The sequence below is a fragment of the Gloeophyllum trabeum genome, assembly GCF_000344685.1.
Source record: "Gloeophyllum trabeum ATCC 11539 unplaced genomic scaffold GLOTRscaffold_00016, whole genome shotgun sequence".
NCBI lineage: Eukaryota > Fungi > Basidiomycota > Agaricomycetes > Gloeophyllales > Gloeophyllaceae > Gloeophyllum > Gloeophyllum trabeum.
This window is the reverse complement of record NW_006920425.1, coordinates 649,618-672,898: the sequence shown is the minus strand read 5'-3', so window position 1 is coordinate 672,898 and position 23,281 is coordinate 649,618. Positions and strand designations below refer to the sequence as shown.

General features: G+C 54.1%; 11 protein-coding genes across 11 annotated transcripts; 7 read left to right on the top strand and 4 right to left on the bottom strand.

Annotated features, from left to right (window-relative positions):
- Positions 1-201: 201 nt before the first annotated feature.
- GLOTRDRAFT_133237 (uncharacterized protein) lies at positions 202-1,135 on the top strand (the record flags this gene model as incomplete). The annotated part of the gene is made up of 3 exons (XM_007872145.1): positions 202-402; positions 464-616; positions 680-1,135. 3 exons carry the CDS (start codon positions 202-204, stop codon positions 1,133-1,135), a joined length of 810 nt encoding a protein of 269 aa, XP_007870336.1.
- A 274-nt stretch (positions 1,136-1,409) lies between these two features.
- Positions 1,410-2,008, top strand: GLOTRDRAFT_96518 (uncharacterized protein; the record flags this gene model as incomplete). Its single annotated transcript, XM_007872144.1, has 3 exons — positions 1,410-1,610; positions 1,673-1,822; positions 1,886-2,008. 3 exons carry the CDS (start codon positions 1,410-1,412, stop codon positions 2,006-2,008), a joined length of 474 nt encoding a protein of 157 aa, XP_007870335.1.
- A 3,008-nt stretch (positions 2,009-5,016) lies between these two features.
- GLOTRDRAFT_133235 (uncharacterized protein) lies at positions 5,017-5,895 on the top strand (the record flags this gene model as incomplete). The annotated part of the gene is made up of 3 exons (XM_007872143.1): positions 5,017-5,226; positions 5,287-5,439; positions 5,503-5,895. 3 exons carry the CDS (start codon positions 5,017-5,019, stop codon positions 5,893-5,895), a joined length of 756 nt encoding a protein of 251 aa, XP_007870334.1.
- Positions 5,896-7,054: 1,159 nt separating this feature from the next.
- GLOTRDRAFT_133234 (uncharacterized protein) lies at positions 7,055-7,730 on the bottom strand (the record flags this gene model as incomplete). Its single annotated transcript, XM_007872142.1, has 2 exons — positions 7,055-7,319; positions 7,381-7,730. The coding sequence occupies 2 exons, from the start codon at positions 7,728-7,730 to the stop codon at positions 7,055-7,057; spliced, it is 615 nt and encodes a 204-aa protein (XP_007870333.1).
- Positions 7,731-8,750: 1,020 nt separating this feature from the next.
- Positions 8,751-9,439, bottom strand: GLOTRDRAFT_96516 (uncharacterized protein; the record flags this gene model as incomplete). Its single annotated transcript, XM_007872141.1, has 2 exons — positions 8,751-9,060; positions 9,111-9,439. The coding sequence occupies 2 exons, from the start codon at positions 9,437-9,439 to the stop codon at positions 8,751-8,753; spliced, it is 639 nt and encodes a 212-aa protein (XP_007870332.1).
- A 1,539-nt stretch (positions 9,440-10,978) lies between these two features.
- GLOTRDRAFT_81477 (uncharacterized protein) lies at positions 10,979-11,974 on the top strand (the record flags this gene model as incomplete). The annotated part of the gene is made up of 3 exons (XM_007872140.1): positions 10,979-11,644; positions 11,700-11,738; positions 11,803-11,974. The coding sequence occupies exons 1-3, from the start codon at positions 11,046-11,048 to the stop codon at positions 11,972-11,974; spliced, it is 810 nt and encodes a 269-aa protein (XP_007870331.1). The 5' UTR covers positions 10,979-11,045.
- A 350-nt stretch (positions 11,975-12,324) lies between these two features.
- On the top strand, positions 12,325-13,092 carry GLOTRDRAFT_108245 (uncharacterized protein; the record flags this gene model as incomplete). Its single annotated transcript, XM_007872139.1, has 2 exons — positions 12,325-12,741; positions 13,057-13,092. 2 exons carry the CDS (start codon positions 12,325-12,327, stop codon positions 13,090-13,092), a joined length of 453 nt encoding a protein of 150 aa, XP_007870330.1.
- Positions 13,093-13,580: 488 nt separating this feature from the next.
- GLOTRDRAFT_123256 (uncharacterized protein) lies at positions 13,581-15,872 on the bottom strand (the record flags this gene model as incomplete). The annotated part of the gene is made up of 5 exons (XM_007872138.1): positions 13,581-13,854; positions 13,906-14,068; positions 14,090-14,657; positions 14,709-14,732; positions 14,784-15,872. The coding sequence occupies 5 exons, from the start codon at positions 15,870-15,872 to the stop codon at positions 13,581-13,583; spliced, it is 2,118 nt and encodes a 705-aa protein (XP_007870329.1).
- An 858-nt stretch (positions 15,873-16,730) lies between these two features.
- Positions 16,731-16,946, bottom strand: GLOTRDRAFT_17874 (uncharacterized protein; the record flags this gene model as incomplete). The annotated part of the gene is made up of 1 exon (XM_007871949.1): positions 16,731-16,946. A coding segment is annotated over one exon (216 nt), but the record flags the coding sequence as incomplete, so codon positions are not given.
- Positions 16,947-18,685: 1,739 nt separating this feature from the next.
- Positions 18,686-20,786, top strand: GLOTRDRAFT_81473 (uncharacterized protein; the record flags this gene model as incomplete). The annotated part of the gene is made up of 19 exons (XM_007872137.1): positions 18,686-18,833; positions 18,883-18,961; positions 19,029-19,042; positions 19,093-19,191; positions 19,247-19,256; positions 19,318-19,335; positions 19,398-19,423; positions 19,477-19,502; positions 19,562-19,593; positions 19,648-19,672; positions 19,726-19,737; positions 19,790-19,805; positions 19,862-19,901; positions 19,947-20,047; positions 20,099-20,158; positions 20,218-20,245; positions 20,300-20,357; positions 20,415-20,439; positions 20,489-20,786. The coding sequence occupies exons 1-19, from the start codon at positions 18,715-18,717 to the stop codon at positions 20,784-20,786; spliced, it is 1,086 nt and encodes a 361-aa protein (XP_007870328.1). The 5' UTR covers positions 18,686-18,714.
- Positions 20,787-21,412: 626 nt separating this feature from the next.
- Positions 21,413-22,951, top strand: GLOTRDRAFT_96512 (uncharacterized protein; the record flags this gene model as incomplete). Its single annotated transcript, XM_007872136.1, has 6 exons — positions 21,413-21,682; positions 21,752-21,782; positions 21,817-22,008; positions 22,073-22,164; positions 22,332-22,618; positions 22,687-22,951. 6 exons carry the CDS (start codon positions 21,413-21,415, stop codon positions 22,949-22,951), a joined length of 1,137 nt encoding a protein of 378 aa, XP_007870327.1.
- Between the last annotated feature and the right edge of the window lie 330 nt (positions 22,952-23,281).

Here is a 23,281-nt window from a genome sequence, read left to right as displayed (position 1 = left end):
TATAGACTATCGTGTGGGCGAGGATTCCCGAATAAATTGTCACCGGGCCATAATTCAGGTTTGTCGCTGTAACGGCCGATGCCAGAATACAAAGAACGTGACCAGCCGTCACGACGCATAAAGAGGCGCGTCCCGCCCGAATGCTTCAGCCACATCTTTCCTTTGCCTCTCACAGCGGGCTGCAATCATTTTCGAACTTCCATGAACGCTTCAACACCCGTTATTGACACGAGATGCGCGATGTGCGAGGTCGACGGGCTTCCCGAGGGCCAGGGAGAAGCACGCGTGGGTGGTACCGATGATGGAAATGCAAACGATGGCTGTGGAGACGACGCGACCTTGAACGGAACTCTCAACGCCTTCAGTATACACGGTGAACGCACCGGTGCACCGTCCGTGAAGGTGTGTTGGTCAGCGATCGCAGCAAACAAGTCCATCTGAACTACGTGCTTTTCCACATTAGGATGAGAAACAATCGCCCGCCACCGCAGAAGAAAGGCCCGTTCTACTGAAGGGATGGAAGCTGGAAAGCGAGGCCGAATATGCCAGGCGGATCGGGAGAGACGTGAGAGAGGTGAAGGAAGAGATGCTCCGGAAATTCGAGGAGTCACTCGCTGTGAGTGCACTTGCCTTCAAGTCTGAGCGAGTGCCTGAAACTAGGTTATTCGTCGTTCCCTAGAACAAAGACAATAACCTGCCTAGCGGCTTCCAGCTGCCCGTCGTCTTCCGGCCTTCGCCGGCTAGCCAGCCGCGAGACTCGCAGATACCAGCGATCGCAACGGGAGACCATGGTGTAGAGCAGTGTCGGTTGGCTGAAGGGAATGAAGACGACGACTATGAGTCCGTGTCCGACGATGAGAGCGTGGATCTCGAATACGACGAGGTCATCTCGCCCGAGGAGGCCCAAGAGGATATTAACGGGACCAACAGGCGCGGGAGGGTACGATATACGCGACGCTCTATCGGAAATAAGCAGGGAATCTCACCGCTCCCTACGCCGGAGTCTGGTTACCTGGCAGACCGAACCGTCTCGAGGGAATGGATGGCGACATTCGACGTGGACGCGGATACTACCCTTCCGAGCTTAACCACGTATATCCGGATTTTGGAAGCGTGCGAAGCCCGCAGGCGGTGAGGCTGGAGACTGGTTAGGCGCATAATATACAATGACCATTGTCATCGGCTGGGACATGTACTTTTCCTTCTTGTATAGACTATCGTGTCGGCGAGGATTTCTGAATAAATTGTCAGCGGGCCATAAATGGTGTTTGTCGCCAGAACGGCCGATGTCAGAATACAAAGGACGTGACCAGCTGTCACAACGCATAAAGAGGCGCGTCGCGCGCGAATGCTTCAGCCACATCCTTCCTTTGCCTCTCACAGCGGGCTGCCATCGTTGTCGAACTTCCATGAACGCGCCAGCACCCGCCGCTGATACGACACGCGCGATGCGCGAGGTCCACGGGCTTCCCGAGGGCCAGGGGAAAGCACGCGTGGGTGGCACCGACGACGGAAATGCAGATGATGACTGTGGAGGCGACGCGATCTTGAACGGAACTGTCAACGCCTTGGGTATACACGATGAAGGGGCCATTGTATCGTCTATGAAGGTCTGTTGCACCGCGGTCGCAGCAAACAAGTCGATCTTAAGTATTTACCTTCTCACCTACAGGAGGACAAAGAATCGCCTACCGCAGAAGACGGGCCCGGCTCGCTGAAGGGGTGGAAGCTGGAAAGCGTAGAAGAGTACGCTAGGCGGATCGGCAAGGACGTGAAAGTGGTGAGAGCGGAGATGCTCCGGGACTTCCAAGAGTCTATGGCTGTGAGTCCCCCGTCCTCAAGCTGGGTTGAATGGCTGATGATAGGTTATTGCGTCGTTCGCCAGAACAAAGCGAATACCCTACCTGGAGGCTACCAGCTGCCCATCGTCTTCCGGCCCCCTTCGCCGCTTGACCACACCTGCGAGTCGCAGATGGCGGCGGCCATTGAGTGGCGGGCAGGCATATGACATTCGGATCCATTCCTTGTTGCATCGATAGGTGTACCGTTGAGAGGTATATTGCAACCATATCAGACTAGCTTAGAAGCACAAGCACGTATGAGAGCAATCGCTGAGACGGAACGCAAGCCTTGCCCCCGCCATACAAAACATCGAAGCGTCAACGACGAACGTCGGTCCTCGCGATCGGAGCCATCCACCGGACCGGCCTTTGCCGGGCGTACTACTACAGTGTCCGTCGACGTTGACCGGGTCGACCTGCAGCGCACTCGCTTCTAGTCAAAGGCAGTCTGATACGAATATGTGGCCGCGATGGACATCACGCAGCGACCATATCCATCCCGCCGCGCTCGGCCGGTCTCCGTATCTATCTCGGGAACAAAGGTCCCCGGGACTGCCTTTGTGTGAGCCAGTGAGACACGTCCCCCTCTGCCGCAGATTAATTCTAGTGGAAGCACCTGCGCAGGCCGCACATCAAGTGCGTCGGGCAGACTCCTAGGCTGGGCGTCCGCAGTTGCCCTCGCTATCGGGTGTCGTGCGTGAGTGTTGTTTGTCCTTGTCGCAAACTATTCTACGCCTGGAAGTGGTGAGCCCTTCGCTTCCGTCGTCGGTCGGTGCTGTCCCGCTGATAGCGGGCAACTGCAGCTATATTGTACGTACGACTATACAGCACAACATGCACAGGGATTTTCCAGCACATCTCTCCGAATGATTTGGGGCGAATGATGTACCCTCTGCTCCCAGGGGGACGGAGACGGAACAATGTCGCCGCCCGCCGTGCATCGTTGGTGGTTGGCGTGGTCTTTGCATACAGGAAGGATTTGGTATGTCCTTTACCCTTCGATTCCTTCCGGTCCATCATATTCTTCGTCCTATTCTCCATTTTCATCCCGTTCCCCTCAAATGCATCGCTGAGCTCACGCATGTTTTTGTTTAGAAACGGGAAGCCTCCACTTCTTCGCGCGGAACGACGCGCCTAAATTGCGCCTTGTGTGTCTGTCCGTACTCGCGGAACCTAGGAGTACGTACTGCCGTCCATGGCGCAAGCAGGTCCATTGAAGAGGCAAGCAGTGCCCGGATAGCGGTCGCGCGTGACGGGGCCGCTCGAAACTGCCGTTGTCCGTTTTCATACATGCTGCTACATCCTCTGCCCACGCACTGAACTGCTCCACGTCCACGCATGCGCGCTGCTTAGGCCAGGGCTCGACGAAGTCGTCGTTGTAGACCAGCGAACGCTTCTGACTGTCGCCTCTCTCGTTTCTCGTGCGGGGAATATCACAACATGTTCAATATTCTCGGTAACTACCAACACTATGTCGAGAGCTTTCACCTAAGCTCCTCGTGTTCGTCGACAATCAATCACCTGCAGGCCCGGTATGAGGGATCAGCGTAGACATCGCGGTGAGTCTCTACTCACCACCGAGTCTCGAGTTTAACTGACAGACCCGTTTATGTTTATTCCAGGCCGTCAAGTAGTACTGCCCGCGCTTATCCAGCGTGATCTTCCCTCTGCACTTCCGGCATGTCACAGACTTCGGCTTGACGTCTGTGGCATCCGGGTCGGCCATCAATATTCCCTTCCTCTCTTCCTTCGATTTGCCCTTCGCCGTCGGAGGGCGTGTGTACGTGTTATCTGCTACATTTGCGAATGACACGGCATTCGTCCTTCGTCGTTTGATGGGCGTGGAGACCGAGCTCTCATCGTTGTCTACCACTTGTGGCTCAGGCCTTGGTTGATGTAAGCACGGATGCCCCAGCATTAGCATATGTCCGACGGACTTCGGCAATCCTTCGCTCTGTATTAGATCTGTTTGCGTTCTGCGTGTCCTTTCATTTATAATCGCTCTGGCCAAGTCTGCGTAAGTATGGCTACACAATCGGATCCATGATGCTCTACGGATATACCTCTCTGACCGGCTTTGCACCCTGTTCGCGTCTTCCCTCCAGTCGCGCACTTGGAGCGTTTCCGGCTCTGGATCCCAGCATACGTCGGGGGACAACGGGAAGTCTGTGGCTATGATGTGGCTGTCGGCGCCGAGCAAAGTCTGGGAGGGAAAGGAGCATCCATGGGGCCGGCAAATAGGAGTGGCGTCGGCGGTGGCCATGGTTGGGTGTAACGATGGAATGCTCGTGCGTGAATGATCCGAGCAGGGACGGAGTTGGGTGCGTGTGGGACGCAAACGCGGCCTTCATCCACGGAGGGTGTACACGTGACCGTCCCATCCATTGTACTCTGTTTGGAAGGTGTGGCCAGGCTGAGGCAAGAAGTAGCTCGGTTGAAGGTGTGCAGATTTAGTTCTACCGTCGTATTTGTCTCTTGACTTGATAAATTGCAGGCCAAGCACACATGCGCTGGAGATGCCTTCCCACAGAAAGCATCTCTGGAATTGACTGCTTTAACACTGAATCAGTACTGTGGCTTCTGGTTATTCGCAAGTTTTTGAACACCACCACAGTCATGAATGCACGTCCGGCTGCGGGAGCGTGCAGTCCGGATATTATGACATTTCGCTCGCGGAAGACCAAGGGGATAATCTGGGAATGCACCGGCGCGGGAGCGTGCAAACGTAGAGATCGCTCAACGACGACCGCTGGCTACCCAGCACTCTGGATACCTGGCTGTCCGGGGTGTGGGCAAGGGTATCAGACCTGGAGGCAGATACGACCCTTCCAAGCCTAACTACTTACATGCAGATTCCGGATGCTTGTGAGGCAAGCAGGTGGTTGGGGTAGCTCGAGAATCATGCAGTGATCAATGAGGCGCATTATATACTTATGACGTCCATTGTCCTCAGCTTGGACGGCAATTGTTCCTTCTTGCATCGACTATCCTTCCGGCAATGAATTCTGAATAAATGGCCAGCGGGTCATAGTGGCCTATGCCGAGGGCCAGAATACAAAGAACGTGACTGGACATCAAAACACATAAAGAAGTGCGTCCCGCCCGAATGCTTCAGCCACATCCTCCTCTTACCTCTCCAAACCGAGAAGGCTTGCTCCAATCGTTGTTGAACTTCATGGAAGACCTACCTCTCGCTGCTGATACAATAGGAATGTTGTTCGAGGGCACGGAGTTTCCCAAGGACAGGAGAGATATTCGCGTAGGTGGCACCGACGATGAACACGCGAATGGTGAAACTGGACGTGAAAGAAACGTGTCGCTCTTGCACAAAACTTTCGACGCCTTGACTATACGCGGCGGACACACCGGTTCACGGTCTTTGAAGGTCTGTCTCCACGGTCGCAGCGAACAACACGATCTGAAGTATTCACCTTCTCACCTACAGGAGGACAAAGAATTGTCCACATCAAGAGAAGACAGGCCCGCTCTCCTGAAGGGATGGAAGCTGGAAAGCGTAGAAGAGTACGCCAAGCGGATCGGCAAGGACGTGAAAGTGGTGAGAGCGGAGATGCTCCGGGACTTCGAAGAGTACCTCGCTGTGAGTGTGCCTTGCGTCGAGTCTGAGCGAGTGCCTGAAACTAGGTTATTCGTCGTTCCCTAGAACAAAGCAAATAACCCACCTAGCGGGTACCAGCTGCCCATCGTATTCCGGCCACCGTCGCCGGTGAGCCACCCCCAAGAATCGCAAGTGACAGTGACCAAAGCGAAACAACACAGTGTGGAGCATCGTCGGGCGGTTGAATCGGTTGAACACTACTACGACCATGCATCCACGTCCGACGATGAGAGCCTGGAGCTGGAATATTACGAGCTCGTTTCGCCGGAGAAAGAACAACGGGATGATACCGTAGCTGACGACGGCGGGAGGGGACGAAATCCAAGATCCTCTATTGACCATAAGCAGGCGATCTCACCGCTCGCTACGCCGGACTTTAGATACCTGGCAGACCGAAACGTCTCCGGCGGGTGGGCGGGAGCGTCGGACCTCGAGTAGATATGACCCTTCGGAGCCTGACCACCTACTTACGAATTTTGCCAGCGTGTGACGCCCACAGGCGGCGAAAGTAGCTTAGCTGGAGGATTAAGGAGGAGGCGATCATCGCCCAGGTTCAATTGTGTCGTGTCTGCCCCTTGTCGATAGTGCACCGTTGAGTTGTATATTGCAGACCATTTCATACGTTCTTATACGCGGCAGCAACGGTGTATTAGAGCAATCGCTGGAAGTGAAGCAAGCCTTGCCAGAGCCGTTCGAGACGAGACGGCGAAGTCCACGACAACTTGAACTTCGTCGCCAACGACTGGACCGGGCTTTGCCGGGTGTACTATTCCTTGACATGGACCTGGAGAGTTCTTCCCTCGAGATACTTAGTCGACAGCGGTCTCTCTTATAACGATAGCACTACGTACAAGGGCTTTGTCGAATCCGACTTCGGCAATGACGACGCCACTCGCTGTATTGCGATTGAACAGAGATGGCTCTCTCTCCGGCAGCAATATCGCATCTGCGACACCTGATTTGTATATGGCAGAAGGTCTTGACTTCACCGGCATGCATAATTCGACAAAGCGACCCGACCGAATTGGAAATCCGGCCCCTCGACGTTCTCTCGAACGCTAGCCTCCGTTTCCGGACCATCCTAGATCCAGTCTTGCTCGATGAATATAGGCTTCTGCAAATGAGGGTCCGCACTAGCGCATCCCAGTATGTCGCGTCATTCGGATTCCGGTTTAAAGGATGTGCGCATACAAGATAGGTACGGCTTCATCTCGGTCCTTTCCCTGCTCTCTTTCTCGGTTCCTTTGTACGCCGGTCAGCTGAAAGCGAATCATGGCATCCGACCAGGGGTTGCTTTCAGATGGTTGTGTCTCCCATTTCTCATTCTCTCTCGCGGGGTGAATGTCATACGGTTTTCAAGGACGCAGGTGCGGAATCATTCCTTAATTCGCCAACACAGTCTTTCACATCTCTACCATGATTATCCCCCAAGGTCTCGGTACGTTCCTTATCTTTTTCCACGATCCTTCGCCTGGAGGTGTGGATGTCAGAGATGAGCTTGGACACAGCGGCATGTAGCACCTCAGCACCGAGTCCCGAGAGTTACTAACAGACGCGTTTGTGTTTATTCCACGCCGTCAAGTAGTATTCCCCTCGCTTATCCAGCGTTATCTTTGCTCTGCATTTGCGGCATGTCTGAAGTCACAGACTTCGGCTTGATGTCTGTGGCATCCGGGTCGGCCATCCAGATTCTTTTCCTCACTTCCTTGGATTTGCCCTCCGCCGTCGGAGGTCGTGTGTGAATGTTGTTCGCGTTTCTTGCAAATGGTATTGCACCTGTCCTTCGACGCTTGGCGGAAGGGGCGAGCCCGACGGTTTCGTCTTTGGTCGGGTCTGACTCGAGGCATATTGTAGGCCCGCAGCTATGATGTAAGTTCGGATACATTACATCTCAAATCTCGTGGATACATATACCCGACAAACCCAGTGAGTCGCTCGACAGCTATGCTATATATCGCCTCTGTTTCTAGCAGTCTCCCATAGGATGAAAAGTGGAACGTGTAGCCACAACCCAGCGGACATTGTTGCTGGTTGGCGAAGTCCTCTGGAGACAGGACGGATTGGCTATCCCCTTCGTCTGCTTCTTTCTCGTTTGATTGGTCCTTTTCTTTGTCCTCGTCTTCATTTTCTTCTTCCTCTTGCTCGAGCGGCGACGGCCACGTCACGACCTTCGACAACGGGAAACATTTGCCTGCTGCCTCTGCAGGTCTGAGTCCCGTCCTGTAGGCGCATTCCGACTCGCGGAACTTGCACGATCTGACGGCCCTGTCCATACCAGGAGCAGCGGACAGACAAGGGTAGCAATGCACGGCACGAGTGGTGTGGTTCGTGGTTCAGTGTGGCGGGCGGAGAAAGAGTCGCGTCGTGGAAGACGGTCACCGTACGGTGCGTGACCGCGCCGGCCACTCATTGTCTTCCCTCCTTTGTCTCATGGATATTTAGGGACCTGCGACCTTCCTTTCACTGCGCGAAGGCAATTTAAGCTCGAATCGTTGTTCGTCTCTGACGGGCAATGCTGTGTTCCGTTCTTCATGTACGTTATTTACTTTGTTGCGACTGTTTTCTGCTTGCTGTCTCAGTAATTCTAACCCTTGCTCGGCGGCTTCCTGATCGCTAGCAAAGTGAAGCAGCCCCTCAGCCTCGCAGGAAATATTAACGCTGATGTGGGCAACTCCGGCCGTGACTAACGCGTTTCGCCTCCGTCATCTCGATGTCGCCCACTACTCCCTCTCTCATTGTCCGTTATCCCCGCAGGTGAGCAGGTGAGGGTGCATCTCTTCGGACATACGCAGTACGAGCTGATGTTCCCCTCTTCTTACAGCTGAGTGTCGTCGGGTGCACTGCGCTGCTACCTGGGAATCGGGATGACGTTAAAAGTAACGACGTACCCGCGGGCGATGTTTCCCTTTCTCTCCTGCGACACAAGAAAGCCATGTCTATCGTGCCGTCCAGTCATTATGTGTACGCGTCGCCGTGAAAGTCCTGACTGGACCCCTTTTGGTATGGGGGAGGACGACGTCTCACATAGAAATCCAGCCGCGGCATCGTACAAGGGTATGCCTGCTGCGACGACCTCATAGATGTGGCGCTAGTGAGTGTCATATACCACTTCTTCGAGATGTGGGCAATTATGATTTAATGATCCACTGGTGTTTTGAAAGGTTGTATCGTCACCATACTTCTGACTTCTAGCTTCGTCGCTACTTCTCGACCGATTCATCACTAGATGCCTCGGTATGAGGGATCAACGTGGACAAGGGTAAGTACGGTGAGTAATGCCTCACCTCCAAAGACTAGCAGACCCGTTTGTGTTTGTTCCAGGCCGTCAAGTAGTACTCCCCTCTCTTGTCCAACGAGATCGTCCCGCCGCACTTTCGGCATGTGACAGACGTCGGCTCGACGTTTGTGACATCCGGGTCCGCCATCAAAATCTCCTTCCTCTCCTCCTTAGTCTTGGCCTTCGCCGTCGAGGGGCGTGTGTGGTTGTTAGTTACGACGTTCGCAAGTGACACTGCACGCGTCCTTGGTCGCTTGGAGGGCCGGGACTCGGAGCCTGAGCTACCTCCTGTTTCCTTCATCTGCTGCTCATTCTCAGGGTTTGGTCTTTACTGGTGTAAGTGCAGAACTATCGCGCGTAACCAGGGTCCGCGTACCTCGCCGTGTCCTCGCGTTGCGGCGCCTGTTCTTGAACTGTAGATTCCATCCGAGCATTTCGCGGTTGTTCATGCGTGTGGCCATGACCGCGCGAACGCAGTCGGCTCCGCACAGTAGGAGACCTATCTACGTTTAGCCGGTTTCCCATGCCCTTCGCGTCCTCCCTCCAGTCGCGCACTCTCAGTGTTTCGGGCTCGGGGTCCCAACAGACGTCGCGGAACAGTGGGAACTTTGTAGCCGAGCTGTGGCCATCGCCATCGAGTGCCCTCTTGAAGGTGAACGGGCATTGACGGAGCTGGTAAGCGGGAGTCGCGCTGGTGATCGACATGGTGAATTTATGGTGGATATAGACAGATATGTGTGAGCGGGGGTGGTGGCGGTAGAATCTGGTTGACTGTGGCGTAGAAGCGCGTTTTTATGCGCAGAAGGCGTGTACACGTGACCGCACCATGTCATTGTTCGCAATTTGGAAGGTGTGGCAGAATGAAAGGTGTGAAAGAAGGTACCCATAGCCGTACATTTTTCCACTTCAGACTCTAGCATATGCTCTACTTCTTTTATCTCGTCCTTCCTGAGGTCACATACAGCTTGAGATGTGTTCGCCGGCGCGTACAGGATGTGTCGATCTTTGGCAGTGTTAGAACGGTAAGTGATTACTAATGGTTATTGGGCTTTCAAATCCACCGAGTAGTTTCAGATCCTACTGTCTTCAATTCTCCACATTCCCTACGTCTATTTCTCGACAGTTCACAACTCAGTAAGTACCTCAAACTCTATCGCAACTACGTCCCTAGCTTCGAGTTCTTTCAATGATAATATTCATTAACAGTTGATCGCTCGACGTACATAAATCAGCTACTCAACATCGGCAAATAGCAGCCCACTGCTGATTATGGAGATTGAGTAATAGACCCGTTGCTGTTTATTCCAAGCGGGCAAGCGCAAGCGGTATTCCTCCCTTTTTGTCCAACTTAATTGTCCTCCTCCGTTAACGGTATCTTACTGATGCCGGTTGGACGTGTGTGACATTCAGGTTCCTCTGCTCTGTACATTTACACTTGGTTATCCGCCGGCCGGGGGGGGGGGGGGCAATTAATGCTCTGTGACATAAACAAATGACACGGGAGACGGAGCTTCCCTCAATATCCCTCAATCAGGGCACATTCATAGCTTTTATTCTTCGCTTGTTTCACAGAATTCATGATTCTTCATGCTCGAGCTCGAGGCAAGACGACAGTCGGACTCTACAACAGCGCAGCGCGAACCTCCCGCGCGTGGAGCGCACCCACATGGTCAACCAGGGTTGGCTTATATTTACCATGCCGCTTGTCTCTGCGAGAAATCGTGTCCAGATGCAAGGGTCAAGTACTGCATTTCTTCGTTTCCATCATAGTGACTCGGAGCACTCACAGTTTCACCAAGGCTGAGAGGTATAAGTACCATGCTCGCTGGCTTGGTCAGTGGGACACGCCTGAATATTCAAGTTATTCCATCCGGAATCCTTCGGATTGGAGGTGTATGAGGCAAAACAGCTGTTGATTATAAGGATATGCACTAGTTCAAACGTTCACCTCGTTTGTGCGATTGGCGTATCCGGGGTCAGGGTTACCGTGAAGGTCCTCCGAGATCCCGAGCCGAGCCGCGAGTATACGCAACTTCGGCCTCCACCACAACCTTGCAGTTATGATTACCTACCTACTACCAGGCCGTTTACACACAAGTGCTGCTGTACTTCATCCGATTATATGACATTTATCTGGGGAAGACATAAGTAAACTTACACTTCAGGTGCGTCGCCGCGGACCCTGGTGTCTGCAGCTTTATGGACTCAACTGGTACTTTCGTAGACAATCCTTCAGCCCCAGCTCTCCAAAAACCTTAACCCTCGGACTCTTCCCAATACTATCCACAGCCTATCTGCATAGACCTCTAGAATGCTTTCGAGGACGCGCATATCTAGTGCGCTCAGAACGTCTCTACGCAGCCGGTCATTCTGGTCCAAGACTGCTCCGGACCCCTCACTACACGCTACAGTAGCCCCTCACCACCTCTACCTCTTCCTACACTCCCGCGTACCTCCGATGGAAGCGCCGAGTCGCCCCGTGTCGTCTCTACGTGTCACTTTGCAACGGAGTCTTTCTCAGTTCGGCGGCATAGTCAACTTCTCCTGGGCCCCAGACCAGCTCGAAACGGAGACCCACGGAAACAGAGAGAGGTACAAAGCGACCGCATATTCTCGGACTGGCGGCCGCCTGGATCTAGACGAAGTGAGCTCAGACAATATGCAGGATGTTCTTCATGTCCTAGGGAGACATGCGAGAGGAGAAGCGAAAGCAGGAGCAAACACAGATGATAGGTACGCGGTTGACATGTACGTGTGTACGCATAAAGACCGGGACTGTCGGTGTGGAGAGCATGGATACGCTGTGGTGCAGGCGTTGAGAGAAGAGGTTGCGCGACGGAAGACGAATCCGGCCGACGCTGCACATAGAATCCGGTTGATCGGAGAGACTACTCATGTTGGCGGGCACAAGTACGTCTCCTTCGCTCTACTCTTATGCTGGTTCGATTCATCTCGCTGTTATAAGATATGCTGCGAACGTCCTGATATACCCCCATGGCGATTGGTGAGCGGCTTTTCTATCATCAGCCTCCTTCGATGCTGCGATAACTTAAGGATATGTTGCAAAGGCTGGGAAACGTACGACCGGAACATGTGCCGTCTATAGTGGATGCTGTTCTCCAACTACCAGCTCGACCGTCCTCGGAGCATGAGCCTCCATTATTACCGGCCCTTTGGCGGGGACGGATGGGGCTCAGCAGTGATCAACAGTCGTCACTATACGAGAAGTATTCCTCTTAGCGTTAATTACTGGGAACATGGGTGTGCTCGATCCCTTTTGCTGTAACTCGGCATGTGTGGGTGCTTGCAGTTCGTTCTACCGTCCGTGATGTGTGCGCTTCATGCTGCGTTTCCGTGACAACATGTCGACCACAATACGCTATGCCTTTTTTCTGGACCTTTGTAGGCGAGTGGATGCGCAGCAAAAACATTTTCCATGAAGAATGTGGCGTAAGTCGTGGTCACACCCACATGATGGTGGCTGTGACAAGGCGCGTCGCATCAGACGCGCTGATGCGGTCAAGTCCTTCAGTTCTGTTAGTAGTGTGTTAAGCCAGCCGTCGCCATATCCCCACTTTAATCCTCTCCACATGGCTTCTCAATCCCGAACAGATGCGATACTTCCTATGACAGACGAATACATGGAGCAGATCGTCCGCAAGGAGAAAACCTACGAGTTCAGACGCTACCGCATCAACCCCTCCGTCCAGCGGGTCTGGTTCTACGTCAACGCGCCCTTCTCGCACATTGCTTACATATGTGAGATTGACCCTGCACGTACCAGGAACGAAGGCGACGAGCCGCTTCCCGAGAACGGCCTGGGGAATAGGGAGTTCAATGAACGCCACAAGGATTGGGAGGGGTATGATTATGCGTACGGAGTGAGGAGCGTGCGGAAGTTGAGGGAGGTGATACCCCTGAAGAGGATGCAGTCCGATTTTGGTGTGCGGTGTGCGCCTAGAGGACTCATCTATACGCCCACGAAGATCTTAGCGGAGGTACCTTGGGTTGATCAGCCTGTTATCTGGGAAGACGGTAATGATGGATTATCGGAAGAATCACTACCCGAGATACAGCCAATGTCTGGCGCAAAGCGCAAATTATTAGGGGAAGAACGGCCCGAAATCAGCAAGGAGGTACAGACATCTCATCCGTAATTAATGCTGCTCCGCCTGACGCGCCATGCAGGAGGTACACCGCAAGACATCTCGAAGGAAGAGGGTGAGAGATGCGCATCAAGGATCTCCGTTGAAGGCTCGCCTGCCTTAACAATGTAATACCATAGTTCTCCCATAGTGCTCGGTCTCGAGGACTCCTTCAAGACTCTTCGATTCCATCTACTTGTGAGACGAAAGTGAGCTTAAACTCCTATGAGCCGGCAGCTCTTACGGAGAACCACCTTGTTTCAGCCACTACCGCGGCTCTAGTACCACTACCTTCGACTCCCCGCCTAAGAGCCCAACTAGTACAAGTGAAGCTCTGCTATTACCGTGTACATCCAAAGGGAGGGGAGCCATCATTGGACATTCTATACAGCAGCTTTCCCGTCTCTCGGGTATGCCCGAGAATCATGATGTATATTTCCACTACAGAGAGGTATGTTTTTGAACGGGGTCTGGTGAAATATAGACGCGTTCCTCCTCCGAGTATGACATGACTTTACCTCCAGTAGCGACTTCGATAACCGCTGGCAGCTGTGGCTGCACGGACTCTGAGCTTCAGTGTCTCATCACGGCAGCTCCTTTTCAACGACCTCACAATGCGTAGTCGACCAGCGTCTCACGTAGAACAGTCAATACAGAGGATTCGGAGAGCACGAGGCCGTGCGTATTAACCTGTCTTCGTCTTAGAGTGCTTTGCTCACACCTTCAACCGTTACGTTCCATCCATCCGCAGGGAATCCGGGCGCGCTCCCATCAGCTCCATCCCAGCCAGCGGCCATCATAGCCACCGCGTACAAAAGACCTCCACTTCCCGGAAAATACGGCGTGGGCACGCGCGCGCCGCCTATCGGCATGCCCACGTCGTCGAATTGGAAGAGTGGATGCAAGAGCCACTCTATCGCTTGCGCGGTCTCGCCATTCCTGGCCGCGGACATGGCGAGCATCGGGAAATCCCATCTATATCGAGAATCAGACGTTGCGCGGAGAGGCGAGAAGAACGGAACGCACCCCCAACAATTGCTGATATTCCAGTACGTCCACGCCTTCTCCGCTGTCAGTTTGGCCATGGTGACGTTCAACCCAGGCGTTTCCGGCAGCCACCCGTACAGGCCCGTCAACGCCGGATGGTCGTTGGTGTACGTTGGCGTATACCAGAAGTCGCTCGGGATTCCTTCGTATACAGCATACGTACCGTTCTCAATGGGCAGCGGCGCCAGAGTCTCCTTGACCCTCGTCCAGTTCGCTGGGACCTCCTCGCCAAGGCTCTTCATCCAGTCTTCCGCGAGCCCGAGTCCTAGCTTCCAGTACGACAACTCGAACGCAGGATTGGTCGTCACGTTCGGACTCGTATCCTCGCTCACGACATACATCGGGGGGCCCAAGTCGTACACCCCCGTGCTCTCGTTGTACCACGCGAAGTCCGCCATCCAATCCGCGGTCGCCTTCACCACGTCCCGCCACTTCTCCAGCGTCTCGCGGGATGGGAACGCTCGGTACTCGTACTGCGCGAATACGAGCGGGTGTGGCTGCTGCCAGATCAGCAGCTCGTTGATCTCGCCGGGTGCGGAGCGTCCCGAGGGGTCGGTCATTTTCGACCATCGCGCGCCCGTATCCCAGTGTTCCTGGACCTGCGCGCGCTGAAGGGAGGTGGCAAGGAATCGGGAGTAGACGTTGCTGGATCGGTCTAGCAGATCCCAGTTATTCCATAATGCCCAGTGGGCGCTGTGCCAGAAAAACATCTCCATGTGGAATTTGCCATACTAATCAGAGTTGATGATTAGGCGTCCGCCCCATATTCTAAGGTAACTTACCCAGCCGTTGTTCACGAGCCCAGACTGTAGTCAGCCGTTAGCGGTGGAAACGATGGGAGACGCGCCGGAACATACCTCCTGCGGCGGCGTGTCACCAGCTTCGTTGACTCGCATCAGGTACCTCGACAAGATTATTCTTCGCTGGAGTTCATCAGCTCGGGGATCAGAGGATCCTGTCACGACGTCCACAAATCCTCCAGATGCCCAATATTCTTCCCATGATCGAACAGAAGACGACACGATATCAGTAACTGAAGGGATAGATGTCGGCCTGTCAGGCGCGTATGTTACGGTGATGCGGAAGTCAAGATCTGGACTAGACGGTCGGACGGTGTACCGGTGCGTAGCGGGCGAATCACGGGATATGGTAAACTGGTCACCGCCGACTGATGTTATGAACGTCGAGTTTACCATCGTATGGGCGATTTCTGCAGTCACTCCATCCCCGAGCCCCTCGCCAGTCTGCAGAGTAGTGGTATGATTGGAGGTAAGGTTGAACTGCCCCACGAAAGGTGCTTCGAATTTTGCGCTCCCGTCATTCCAAGGGAAGTCAAGGAAGAGTCCCAGCCTTTCCTCTTGCAAGAGCGCCGACTTGACTTCCATACCCACTGCGCCGATGGACTGATGCGAGTACGTCTGGACCGTCACCTCATTCCCGTCCCAGACGAACTGACTGGTCATCTTCCCAGTCCATAAGTCAAGCTCTTGTCGGACGTGACTCAGGTCGCTCTCCATGACGTTCTGCGCTTGGCCATCTTCTGAGAAGAACACCAACCCCGTTCTGCCAAGATTAACTCGGTTGGGGTTCGCGATGAGCCACTGCTGAACCTCCGGATCGCCGTCGAACATGTATGTGACTAGCCTATCATGGTTCCACCAGCTAACGCCGTGATAGTCAAGGATGTCTCCCATAGTTCTATTCGCCGGCAGTGAGTCGTTCTTCCATCCCCATGAGGACATGATCGCGTAGGGCAGAAATGTCTGTAGTCCAGTCACGTCTGCGCCAAAGGCGAAGTAGCCGTTGCCGACTTGCATAGGGGTCGATTGGCTAGATGCATTTCGAACGGGGTTGTAGCGTGAGACTACTGCCTGACGGTCGATTCCAGCAGCGCAGAGGCTAGCAAGAGCCAGAATGATAGTTCCGAACCAGATGGCTACAGCCATGAAGGGCGATCCTCTGCACCGGCAGGAACATCGCGGGGTATTTGTGCATATCGAATGTGACCTCTGCTGACCTCCGTTATATTTTGGATGAGAACTCCTGCGTACTGACGGAGACTGACGGACCGGTCGGGATCCGGCACGTGTTCTGGGATTGCGGTCCCGTGCCGTCTATGCGGCCCCTCGCGAACGGCCAGTGGTCAGTGCGTCGGGTGTGATGGCGTTCGGGAGCAGCAAGGCGGGACCCTGAAAACATCCGCCGGTGGCACCGGGATGCCTGCATCACACCCAGCCCAACTGACCCTTGAATCGCGCCAAAAGCCGTAGGATAGCACCAATATACAGAAAGGAGACTGGAATAGGGGGCTAATATGGACGCATGTAGGGCCAACCTTCTTACCGGCAGCGCTGAGGGACCTCTTTTCATCCATCAGGCCATTCAGATCCCCATGCGTGAACTCCTTGTTGTCCAAACCGCTCTTGATCTTCTGAAAGAATAGGACCGCTTGCTGTCTGACACAGCCGCAGTTGATTTCTTCCCCTTCAGTAATACAGTCCATGAATTCTTGGGGTGGATAGTCGTCGGCCAGCCGTAGCAATCCTGCGACACAATCCAGCCCTGGCTTCATTTCCTCCGCCAGCAACGCCTTGAGCTTGCGGAGAAACCTCCCCAGAATACTGATGGCCTCTCGGTCGTATCGGCGGACGCCCCGAGGCATGTGCTCGTCAATAATGTGTTGAGGAGGATGAACACGCCAGAAATATGTACGTGTTCCGATCCTAACGCTCCCTATAATGATATCTTGGCTACGGGGCAAGACGGAGAGGTGAGAACGTACAACTCCGGATATGCATATCATGGCAAACGGCCCATAAATTCCAGCAGCCGAAGGTGCTAACATCAGGCAACTGGTGTCCAGAGGTAATTACGCTATCGCAGGGGCACTTGTGCCGAGAGGAACGCCTGAAGTCCAGGATGCGAAAGTCGCCATTGCGCAAGGTGACATGGCGGTCTCTGAGAGGATTGTGTGATATTGCGCAGTGGTGGATCTGCCGCGGCTTCTCAGCTATTCGAACCTGCGATATTTCAGTTAGGCTGATCCAGGCGTTAGACTTCAAGACTGACCTTGAGGGGACGTCTAGGCTTGTGAAGAGGACCTTCAGCGACTCTCTGCAAAACTCGAACAATAGACAACCCAAGACAGGAGTTCCGCGGTTACATGAGCTCCGTGTTGCTTCGTAACGGCCACAGTACTTCGGAGCAACTGTGCCCTGTAGCAGCTTGAGAGAGCGTGTATACACGTTCCTCTCCTTTCGGAGACCCCTAAGGGATCTGCCGTCATGAGCAAGTTTAAGGACAAACTCGCCCTCTTCGCCCCAAATGGTGCCGACGTATATATTCGAGAAATATCGTTCGGTACTGCTGCGATCTATATGCATGACTCTGAGGCCTCCTGCTGCAGGATTCCCGTCTTGAAGAGTGAGTTCCAAGAAGACATGGAGGAGATTTTAGAGGCTCAGGAAAATGGACATGTAGCTGAGCCATAGTCCAAAGGTTATAAAGCCTGACGAGCCTGACAGTAGACGGGTCTCTTGAGAGTCGGAGGCTCGGTCGAGGCTCGCCATTAGCGGCAGCCCATTGGCTGCGGGAGTTGCCGGTGCTCATTTCACTTCGATCCAATCGACCACTGGCTGGACCACCGAATGGTCCAATCATCCAGTGTAGCATCGTTACTTTTCGGCACCCAAATCCGCGAGCAACTATAATTGCGACAGCTGGGTGGAGATAATTTAGAGAAGCAGACAACAAGGGCAAGGCATATGCGAATCGCAGACTTGCACACACTGGTGCGCTGCTGATTTAAGGTCTGTGACGCTCAATTCCATTGCGTCACTCAAGCTCTCTTCTATTGAGGACATAGAAAACGGTGTTTTTTAGATTCCAGTATGTCCCAGCTCTTGTCGTCGAAGGTTCGCCGCTAACTGGCGGGGGCTAGTAGTTAACTCAGTCTCCATAACATCCTTTCGGCTATGGTGAGCGTAATCATTCAGATGCTACATCCTCTCCATTGGCTGACTATTAATCCCATCGACGGAACCGGCACGGCTGTTCAGCTCCTAGCCTAACGCCCTGTACCTTCCCTAGACAAATATTGCATTTGAGCTCTGCGTTCGATCGCCCAAACTTATAGTTCACTAAGTGCCTTTATTCCCAAAGAAAGCACCGGAGTCGCCCTCTTCGTGGAGGTGCTTCATTTTTGACACGGCTTTCTCCGGGTTCAGGAAGGCTGCGGAGTTCTGACCTTCGACTTCTTAATTATGGCGTGCGTCTCCGATAGGATCAAGGTACGTAACTCTTCGGACAGTATGCACAGTATCCGGCTTCAAAATGCAGCCCTTGTCTCCTAGCCTCGCAATCCGTATGCTTCAAGTGGGGTGAACCAAGCGTCTCTGTCTCTGCAAAAGACCCGATAGGCACTGTCATCATCCCCGAGACTAAGCATGCACTCGATGTTCCTCATACGTAGCGCGATAACGCCGGTGTTCTCAGGTGTGAACATGAACTATGGTCATTCCGCGTGGCACCGGAGGCAATCCATTTCTGCCCTCGACCTGACAAAGCCCGAGAAATTGCTCCTTACGAGGGTCCGTGGAATTACACCGGTTGCCTGCCGGTCAAGGCCATCACCGTACTGTATGCTGGCGTGAGGATCTGCTATAGATCGGGCGTAATGAAGAAAATAAGGGTGTCGCATAAGACGTCGCCGGGGAAAGCGACCCTACTCTTTTTCCCGGTCGTCCTGTTGGCTCCCCCACACTCCTTTCGTCCCCTAGTTAGCTCGCCATGTCTCAAGCTAACACGACGGTACCCAGCACGCCGGGAGGGCCTCTCGTGCCAATGCCCGTGCTTCATTTTGACAACTCGCTCGGCGCGATGCTCGTCGGTGGTCTGGTATCTTTTGCGTGAGTCCCTGCAGTTGCTTATCCACCAGCAAACCTCATGGGTTGTCAGTTTGTACGGTATCACCTTCACCCAGACCTACATATACTACGAGCGCCGGCATAATGATCGACCGTTCATCAAGCTCCTGGTACGCGTATCACTGATCTGACAGTGCTCGACCAAACACTCACTAACTTGCGCTTTCCTCCTGGCAGGTGCTTGCCTTATGGTCTGTATCATCGTCCTCGCCTCCCTCCTCGTACTTAACCTGCGGATTAGGCTTCTAGACACGTTCGACACAGCGCTCATCGGCCATATCCTCTATCACTACATGGTCACCAATTTCGCCAATCCTCTCGGGATGCAATCCCCAGTTTGGTACGGTCCGCCCCTTGCACACACCACCCCTCGCTGACCTCTTCACGCATTACAGGAGTTTGCTGGTGAGTTTAGCGGTACATGTAGGAGGCAACCAAATGGATATATTTAACGCGTCCCTGGCAGATCCATGTGCTTGTTACTGTGCGTATAAGATTTAGGCTTTTCCTCCTCGAGCCCTGACCTAGACTCTTTGAATTCCGAAGTCCGTCTCTGACTTCATCGTCCGAATGTGAGTGCTCTGCGTCCACCCTTTTTTGTACTCTTCACACGGACACGTCTCAGAATGTTCTCGCGGCGAATCCTGAAGCGTGCGTAGAATTCGCTGCTCGTCTTATTGAGTCTATATATATACTGAACCCGTGTGCAGTGAGCGGCAGCTTTGTTCTTACGGGTGCCGTGGTAAGCAACGCGTACTTCGACCCCAGATTTGAAGAGGAGTGACGTTCTCACCAGGTGGCGATATCCTTCGTTGACCTGAGTAAGTGAGGTCTCCCTATTGATGGAGATGTCTGAATAATTTTCCCGAAATAGTATGCGGATTGAGTAGGTCACGACTATCCTACTGTATCATGATGCTCAATATTTTTATTCAAAGTAATCACCGGGAAAGCGTGCGTTTCTCCTCCCCCGCGGCCTGCTTTGGCAGTGATCGTGACCTCGATATCAGATTTGGGATTCATACCTATGAAGGATTGGACTCAATCTCGGTTGGTAGGACGCTAGATCATGGGGCATGACTTACCGTTTCCTAGCACTTGTTCTACATCAACTTCGCCGCGGGAACTCTGGGAGATCTGTACGTAGCGCTCGTACTCTGTTACTTTTTGCACTCCTCGAGGACGGGTTTCCAGCGGTCAGCATATCAATTGACGCCCCGCGACTCGGTTGCTCACCCAATGCTTAGGACGGACTCGCTCATCAACATCTTGATCATATACACCGTGAATACAGGGCTGATCACAGCGTATGTTTACCACGAGTACAGACTGCTCGGTATGTGGTTTGCTCATTGGGAACTAATAGGTTGGACGCTGCGGCTGGGATGATCACGGTGCGTCCTTCCTAGCGCCCTTGGTGCGCGCGGCGTATAACGATACCCGGCTAGTATATCGTGATGCCGGACAACTTCATCTTCATCGCGTTTTACCTCAATCTGAGCAAATGTCAGTTTCTTTCCATTTCACTTCCTCTATCTACTTACCTGCTTGCGAAATCAATAGTCTACGTCAACTCGTACCTTGCATCGTACGTACTCGCTCAAGCGCCTGAACCGCCTCTAATGGGTTCCATATAGCCTCAACGCTCGAGACATCATCCGCGAGAAAAGCTCGGGCAACATCGTTTCGATCCAACTCTCCCGCCTGACCAACAGCCTGCGCACGGCGGACATTGAGACGGGCGCGTCCTCGTCGCCCACGACGCTCGTTGAGGCCAAGCGCAGCGCGAGCCAGCGGCGCTTGGATGAAGTGAATATTACGGTGGAGACTATCGTGGACCGGAGCGATGGCAAGGAGCGTGCGTACTTCGGAAAGTACGTGAAGACTAACGTCTGCAGTTCGTCGCTTATCGGGACTCTTGACGGTTGTAGATGAGGAACTGCCACGATCTGAAATCTTACCCATCGCATGAGTTCTAGGTTAAGCTGGGCCTCCCGAATTCCAGCCGATGCCTTCCGTGGCATGCGGCGAGGACTCCGGGTGCATTACTCATTTGGTGAAGACCAGGAGAACGGAGGTAACAAACAGCATAGGGCATTTCCCTGTGTACGTAACTCTTGGGTAGACTGTAGGATGGATCAGGGATCGTACTCTGGAATAATTGTTGTATTACACTTGGATGTATAACAGCAACTCCTACCGTTCTGTCGACAGAGTCCGGATCATCAGATAGGTATGTAAATGCCTCTTGTGTGCCCGCAGACCAAGCACAAAGTGAGATGGGAACGCGGGCTGCAGACGGAATGAAGGTTTAGATAGCACGGGCCGACCACGCCATTGCCCCGCTGGAAGTCCTCCGGAAGACCCAAGGATGTCCTGAGGTCTCTCTGGCACCGTCGTCTGGACCATTGTGAGTCTCCATAGTCCCTGATGAGACTGCTCCTTATCAGCATCAAAGCTAGCAAGTATATCACCATCGTGGGGCGCCATCGTACTAATCAGAGCAGTACGGCTCACGGCTCACGGCACTCCATGAGCAGCGCTCAGCTCAGGCCTCCATCATGGCCGTCCTCCTCCTCACCCTCCTCGCCGTCGTCCTCGCCGTCGCCAACGCCGAGCTCACGCAGCACCTCCATTCACTCGCAGACAACTGCGAGTTCACGCTGAACGGCAGCCGCTTCGACCTGTGCCCTGTTCTGCGCGCGGACAAGAGCGAGGAGCGGGTGATCGCGTTCGAGAAGTGGACGCCGCCGACGGTGACTCGGACGGAGTATCGGATATCGTTTGGGGGTGCGCTGAAGAGGAACGAGAGCCGCGAAACGTACGAGCAGGTGTGTATCTGTTTGCTGGGTGATATATTATGAGGGGGGCGGGAGGCTGATGTGCGTTGTTTTTGGTAGTGTTATGAGGGGTCGCAGATATGCTTGACTGGTAAGCATCATAGAGGCTTCATGTTCTGCTGCAGACGGAGACCTGACTATACTGGCAGTGACCAACCGCCGGCCGAAGCACGACGACGAAGCTCCGCGGATCACCTCCGTCGTGCCCGTCGCCGGTAACCTGAATTTCGAGTGGGAGTCCGACGGGAAGAAGCACTCCTATAGCACGCACATGAACGCGAGCGTGTCCCTCGGGGAGACCGTCAAGAGCCGGCATCGTACGTCTCTCCTCGCACCGTCTGCGAAATTTTGAATCTAAAATGAATTGTGTGCTGTGTGTAGCGGCAGTGAAGCTGCGCTTAGGTGGCGGTCGGTACGTCCGCGATGCACAGAACGCAGTATTTTATTTTACGTGCAACCATACGGCGGAAGAGGTAAGCCTCCCCTTGCCTTTCCTTCCATTCTCTCCTTCCCATCGTTGTATCATCACCCGGTATCTCTCGCGCCAATCTCCTCGCCAATTTCCTCCCCTCCCGCACCGACCGTCACACTCCTCCCGCCATGTGTCCTCGTCTTAACCCATACTAACTCCCCTCACTAGCCAACCTCCCCCGAATTCGCCTGGCGCTGGGGCGGCACGCATGGCTTCACCTGGTCGACGAAGCACGCGTGCGGTCAGTCACTCACCCCGCACACCAGCACCATGCAGGCCACACCCGTCCCGCCCACGCAGACCCCCCAACCCGAGCCCGAGCCTGAAACGCCGCCCGAGCAGGAAGAGGACCCGGAGGAGCCGCCGCCGCCGCCGGAGGGCGAGGAGCGGAACTTCATCCCCCCCGCGGATGATGGAAGGAAAAGGAGTGCGACGGTTATATTCTTCGCTGTTCTGTGCGTCCCTTCTCTCTCCCCCCCCTCTCTCCCTGCCTCCCTCCCTCCACTGACCATGGTCCTTGTAGTTCCCCGATCGTCCTCCTAACGTACCTCTTCTACTCCCCGCCGCCCGCGCTCCGGCGACTCGTCCTCCGCCTCCGACCGGCGCGGTTCCGCACGAAGGAGTCGCGGCTTCTGCGCTGGGCCGAGTACGAGGGGCTCGAGGGCGAGGGAGAAGGGGAGGGAGAGGAGGATTTCATGGTGAATAGCGGTATGGGGGTGGAGGAGCGCATCCCGCTCGCGCCGAGCCCAAGGAAGGGGAAGTGGGCGGGGTATGGGAGCGCTGGGTGACATGCCGGGATCGGCGGGGATCGCACTATAGACGGCGGGAGGAGGGTGTGGGTAAAACGATGGGGTGCGCAGCTGAGTTCGTTGGGCTCGGACTAAATGTCTATGTATCTGTGTATCTGTTCAGATGTATGAGTAGTCTGCTTGTTTGCTCTTTGTAGCGTTTCCTTGTGTATGAACAGTGTTGTAGAATTCGATGATGTATCCTATCGTTGTCGGCGTGCAAGTGGGCCTGTTACTCGCAGGAACTTTTCTTGATCTCACCGGGAACAGGCCGTCTCGAAGCTCAATCAACTCGGAGGGTGCATGTCGAACAGGGAGAGCCTGCATAAT